Here is a 6,368-nt window from a genome sequence, read left to right as displayed (position 1 = left end):
GGATTGGAGAGGGGAGGGGGGGTGGATTCTGAATCAGCGTTCTGCTCCTGTCACTCCCTCTGGGGTTCCTTCATCAGGTCACGTCCCAAAAATAGCAACGGGCGCTGTTTCAAGTGCAAAACTGCCGGCTTCGGGGCTGCAGCCAGCCTGCGAGTGTGAGATTTCTATGGGAATAGTTGGCCACCTTCCAATGAGTACTTTTTTTCCCCCCCTCCTCCTCCTCGCTCCCTCCCATTTTTTTCCCTCCTCCGATGTGACTGGCAGATGAGCTTGCATTTCTGAGCGAGCACATGGGCTCCACGTGAGTGGCCAGTGTGTAAACATTCACCTTCCCACAAACATAATCATTGCCGGCTGCCTTCCTACCTTCTTGCCTGCCTGGCTGTCTTTGTGTCACAGCCAGCGAGGCTCAATAACAACACCACATGGCACCAGAGCCTGTGCCCAGCACCAATTATTTCAACTGCCTCCCGAGATGACTTGCCTCAAATATTTTTTCCCAACCACTTTCTCTTTGCAAGCCACACAAAACAGAGTTCTCCTTGCCAAGATGGATCATTATCAGGCTTATAGGAGTGATGGTGGAGTATTTTTAAAAAGGTGGAAAAGGGAGTGATTGTACCTGAATGTGTGTTAGCGCCATAATAGGGCCGAAAGTGTCGTAGGAGAGAATAACAGACACATCCTGGTGAAGGCAAAGATCGCTGTAACGCAATCAGTGGCCATTTGGATTTCTACTCACTTGATTTGACGTCACTTGACTTTGACATGACTCTGATATAAAAAGCTCTCACCTTCCTAATTCAAGTATGTGCAGCTGGTAAAAAAAAAAGATGAATAGGATTCACATTCCCACAAATGCTGCAGCAGCCTTTTCAAGTTTTAGAGTCTGAGCCAAACTGGGCTCAATTTACATCCCTGCTTACACACACGGACGCACACACAGACTGATTTGCTTTTGATATTGTGCATCGGTTTTCCGCTTAATTTCCCTCTTACGCCATCATAATCCCATCTAACTCATCCCTTTCCAAACTGTTGAAATTCCACATAAGACAAATTTTGCCATGACTTGATTTGAAAAAACACATAAGCCATAAAAAATGGAAGGGCTTGTTGGCCATAGTTCATGGTTTCACCCAAGGAAGAAAGATAAATGAACTTGGTAATATTCAGTGGTTCCAGCTCAGTCTTTGCAGTTATCAGAATGTAAGAAAATGTCTCTGAATTCTTCTGAATAATGATGTTGTACTGATGCAGCAGGAGTCCACTCATAGGAACCAGGACTGTTTCAGACTCCCCATTTAAAAACCACAATTAACCCTCGCTGCTCCTCTTGTTCCAGGATCTATCAGGCTCCATCGATGACCTGCCCACCGGTGCAGAGGGCGCCCTGAGCCCCGGTGTCAGCACCTCAGGGGTGTCCAGCAGTCAGGGTGAGCAGAGCAATCCCGCCCAGTCGCCCTTCTCTCCACACACTTCGCCCCACCTCCCGGGCATACGCGGGCCCTCGCCATCACCTGTGGGTTCTCCTGCCAGCGTCACCCCCTCCCGCACCGGTCCTCTGTCCCCTGCTGCTGTGCCAGGTAAAGACACACTACTGAGACAAATTGTGAAATGTTGTTGGTGTGATTTTTGCTTTTTGTTGCTTAAAGGATTTCACAGCAGTATTAGAAGTGAAATATGTCACTTAAATACATCACCAATTACATCCAGACTTTATATTTATTACCACATTCTTTTGTTATTTATAGTGTTGCAGCTTTCGTTTCGTCCAAAAAATAAAAAATGATATCTGCTAAATATACCTAACCGGGAAATATACTTGAGTACAGTATGTATATATAAAGTTGGATGCTGTGTGAAACATCCTGTCAACAAACAGGGGAAAGATTTAGAGTTCCAATTCAACACTTGTTCACTCACAAATACAACGGATCACATTTGTAATTCATGAAGTGACTTGCCAGATGGGAACATTTTCTCCTAACATGATGCTAGTAAACCATCCAGACGCCAGAATAACAGAAGTTAGGATGCCACCAACAACTCATTGTGGAGAGCAGTTTAACAGGCAGCCAACAGGATGCTGACATTGTCTTTCTTTTTGTGTTATCTTTGGATTTCATTGGCTTATTCTGATTTGATGGTCTACATTTCAAAGTTTAAGGAAGCACTTAAGATAATTGAGACGATCAGAAAATAATAATAAGTTCTGAAGGTGATTTCAATACCTTTTTTTGAGATCCTGAACCTTTCGTGTTGTTGCGGTCCTGCAGGTAATCAGATGCCTCCCCGGCCGCCCAGCGTCCAGTCGGACAGCATCATGCACTCTTCCATGAACCAGTCAGCCATGGGCCAGGACAGGGGTGAGTGTTGATACATGCTTCATGGCGGGTTCAAATGGGTGTCTTTTAAAAAGAAAAGCTCCTCAGCTCAGGGCAAGAATGTGTGCCACGTCCCCAGTAGCTTTTAGGTGTGATTGTTTGTATTTGTATGCATTCCTTCCTCCTGTAAGCACTTCCCCAGGCTGTAACTTTAAATAACATTGTTACTTGCCAGGTCAAATGAGGGAAACAGCAGACAGACACACTGTACTGCAGTGTGTTTGTGAGGAAGTAAAGAGCTTTACAGGGTCATTATGTGTGTTTAAGTACATGCAGAGATTTTTTTTTAATTAAGAATTGTGTATCTGATGGTGTTCCCTCCCAATCCTCTCCAGTGTACATGCGTAACCCTCAGATGCCCCCATACGGGTCCCCTGGACAACCTGGCTCCGCCTTATCTCCACGCCAGTCTTCGGGAGGCCAGATACATAGTGGGATGGGACCCTATCCCCAGAACAACTCCATGGGAAACTATGGGCCTCAGGGGGGCCAGTACGGTCCACAAGGTGAGGCCTCAGGGCAAAAGTGTAAGTGGTGTTACTTTATAAAGCTTTTTACACTGGTTAACAACATAGTAGAACAGAGAGGAAAGTACGGTGTTGAGTGGTGCACTCTGCTCCATCATATCATGCAGGGTTTTTTTTTTTTTTTCAAATCCTTAAAATATTATGAATGAGTTTACAGTTGTCGTCCTGCGACCATCACAGTTTCACAGATAGCCCAGATTTAAAAAAGGCTTTGAAGTTTCCTCTCACTTCATATATTTATGAAATTATATGACTTCACTTTGAAGTCTCAGATGGTTTCTGTGGGCTTTGAAGAAGTTCTGCTATGAGTCATAGCAGCGAACAGCGAGGGCCAGATAAAGCCCGCTTCATCAGGCTGCTTGTCAGAACAGGCAGCACAGAGGTAAATTTAGAGCTGGGCTGCCGAAACTCTTTATCTCGTCAGGGAGAGATGAGCAAAGTCCTTTAGAAGATTTCTCTGTTTTAGGTTGAGACAGTTTATGAACACAGTAGGATGAAACAGATGATTGTGGGTAGCAGGCTAAAATCCAAATGTCTTTCCATCTCCAGGTTACCCCAGGCAGCCCGCCTACACAGGGATGCCCAACGCCAACTACCCCACCGGTCCTGGCATGGGCGGCTCCATGAACCCCATGCCTGGTCAGGCCAGCGGTGCTCCGTATGGAAGCATCCCGCCTGGCAGAATAGGCACAGGGCAGATGGGTGCTCGGCCCTACGGTCCTGCGATGGCTTCAAACATGGCCGGCATGCCTCCTCAGGTGGCGTCTGGGATGTGTCCCCCTCCAGGCATGAACAGGAAGGACGGCGGCCCTTCCATGCACCACGGACCCACAAATTCCATACATAACAGGTGGGTGCTTACAGCTACTGGCTACAGTCTCAATGAGACCCCGGGGAGTAGTTGACTGGCGAAGGTCAGTGCGACTCATTGTATTAGGACACTTGAGCCTGAAGAGTTTTTTTTCTTTCTTTTAACTCTGTGTGTGTGTGTGTGTGTGTCTGTCCTTGCTTCTGTGTGCTGATCGTGTGACCATGAAAAATTATTGGTTCTTCCCACGTGCAAGCCGGTCTGCTGTGTGTTTTGGTGCCTGAGTGTGCTGCAGAGTAGATGGCTGTAGACCAAACACTTATCTATGAGAGAAAAGGAAAAAGTGGAGAATAAGAGAGAGCAGGAGAGGGTCTCTGACATCAGTGAATCATATCTTTTCCCAGCGAGGATGCCAGCTCAGCCTACAGAGAGGCTCTCGTGGGCTTGGCAATTGCTAGAATCATATGACGAAAATGTATGTTTCCTACAGAATAAGCGGAGTGCTGTTAAAGCAAGACAAGTAAATAAGCATAGATTTGTTACAGAATCAAATAGAAAGGCAAACAAAAAGAAATGGATACCTTTTAAATTAGATTTAAACCCTTTGATTTAGTGGTAATGATGCGATTTTACCAGCTGTGTTTGTTCTAAACAAGCTTTCTCTTCTCTAGGCCACCTGGCTACCCTAACATGTCTCAGGGCATGATAGGAGCAGGCTCTCCATACGGCCCTGGCATGAACAGCATGCACGGTATGATGAACCAGGGAGGGCCAGGGCCATACCCAATGGCAGCAAATATAGCCAACAACACGCCTGGTGAGTAAAACCTTCACTGAAGATGATGTGGTTATGGTTCTATGGTACCATGGCTGGAAGTTTTGTCCATAAAAGGGTGTTATAGATTGGTAATCTTTTATTTTTTATCCCAAAACACCCAGGAATGGCTCCCAGTTCGGAGTTTGGCATGGAAAAACTGAACCCTGCCCAGAAGATTAACAACAAAGTGGAAGGGACTCCCAAGACTGAATCCAAAAAGGTATAAGGTCTAAATCCACACAGTGAAATTCTTGTTGCTCATTAGAGCTTTTTTCCCCATCTCATGATTTCCTACCATCACCTTTCCTGTAGAAGTCGAGCTCCTCCACCATCACCAACGAGAAGATCACTCGTCTGTACGAGCTTGGCCCAGAGCCAGAGAGGAAGATGTGGGTGGATCGATACCTGGCCTTCGCTGAGGAGAAAGCCATGGGCATGAACAACCTGCCCGCTGTGGGACGCAAGCCTCTCGACCTCTTCAGACTCTACGTGTCCGTCAAAGAGATCGGCGGCCTCACCCAGGTATGCCTGGATCTCACCTCAGTTTGATGTGAATAGAAAACAGACAGCACTGATTCCTGTAAGGCTGTTGTGTGTAGCTTTCTGAGCCGCCTCCTTCCTTCCTCTATCGCCCACCAGGTGAACAAGAACAAGAAGTGGAGGGAGCTGGCCACCAACCTGAACGTGGGCACGTCGAGCAGCGCGGCCAGTTCGCTCAAGAAACAGTACATCCAGTGTTTGTACGCCTTCGAGTGCAAGATCGAGCGTGGCGAGGACCCGCCCCCGGACTTCTTCAACACGGACAACAAAAAGAACCCGCCGAAGATCCAGCCTCCCAGCCCAGGTGAGCGCCCGCATCTCATCACCATTTCTTTACCCTCACGGAGTTAAATCACACCCAATGAGTGAAAGCCTATTTCATTTTTCTCTTTCTCCCTGGGGTGCAGTGTAGTTTCCATGCAATTTATCACATCCTCCTTGCTTTATTTGCTTCACATCATCTGCCCTATAAACTACTGTATTTTATTGTATCCTATTAATTGCTGTGTTAAAAGCCGATCTCAGAGCATCGTTTGTCATCTCCTGTACAGCGCCGCCATCCTCCATAAATCACTGCTATTTTGGCGTATATTGGAGGAGTTGTAAATGACGGCGGCGTAGCTGTAAGTCACAGGAGTGCACCACATCCTCTGGACAGTTCCACGAACACATCTCTTGGGGGAATACTCCTTGGCATTTGCACAGAACATGACGAAAGACTTGTCCTTTCTGACTGTCCCCCGTTGTTGTTTTTTTGTGCGAACAGTGATGCCACCAGCATGCCAAATCTTTGAATGAACTCTGAATGTTGGGAAAAAAGTCAGTGTGTAAACTGGCAGTCAGTCAGAGGTTAAGGGGGTGGGGGGTGGCGGGGGTTCTCGGGACGATGTGTCGCCTGGAAGCTGTTTGTTTTGGAGGGACTCTGGTTTTAGCTGCCAGGAGCAACCACACCAGGAGCGACCACGTGTTGCTTCAGTCTGGCCGAGACCCAGGCTGTCAGACACGGGGCACTGAGTCAGCGCCGGGGTGTTGTTACAGGAGACATCAGGGTGCTTGTCAGCTGGCATCAGCCTCTAGTTAGTACGAAGGAAGAGCTGGGAAGGGGAGGGCGGGGGGGGAGCGGCATGGGGCGGGAGGTGATTTGGCGATAGCGATGCCCCGTCAGTGGCGTGTCCTCGCTGCCTGGTGCCTGGCCCAGGGCTACAGAGGCAAGGCAACACTCCCTGGAGATTAGTACGGAGCCAGAAATGATGAATGGGGGGAAGAGGCTTCAGTGTGTGTGTGTGTGT

At 47.7% G+C, this 6,368-nt stretch overlaps 1 protein-coding gene across 1 annotated transcript in view; it reads left to right on the top strand.

Moving 5' to 3' along the window:
- arid1ab (AT rich interactive domain 1Ab (SWI-like)) overlaps nt 1–6,368 on the top strand; it is a 50,444-nt gene that overhangs the window by 37,355 nt on the left and 6,721 nt on the right. Inside the window, exons 7-14 of the mRNA XM_035681199.1 lie at nt 1,346–1,586; nt 2,280–2,369; nt 2,723–2,893; nt 3,464–3,764; nt 4,394–4,539; nt 4,662–4,759; nt 4,852–5,061; nt 5,179–5,383. Coding sequence (XP_035537092.1) covers nt 1,346–1,586; nt 2,280–2,369; nt 2,723–2,893; nt 3,464–3,764; nt 4,394–4,539; nt 4,662–4,759; nt 4,852–5,061; nt 5,179–5,383 — 1,462 coding nt within the window. The remainder of the gene's footprint in view (nt 1–1,345; nt 1,587–2,279; nt 2,370–2,722; nt 2,894–3,463; nt 3,765–4,393; nt 4,540–4,661; nt 4,760–4,851; nt 5,062–5,178; nt 5,384–6,368) is intronic.

Source organism: Morone saxatilis, unplaced genomic scaffold (genome assembly GCF_004916995.1).
Source record: "Morone saxatilis isolate NCDOM2014 unplaced genomic scaffold, NCSU_SB_2.0 Contig9, whole genome shotgun sequence".
Lineage (NCBI taxonomy): Eukaryota > Metazoa > Chordata > Actinopteri > Moronidae > Morone > Morone saxatilis.
This window is presented reverse-complemented; position numbering and strand designations above follow the sequence as displayed.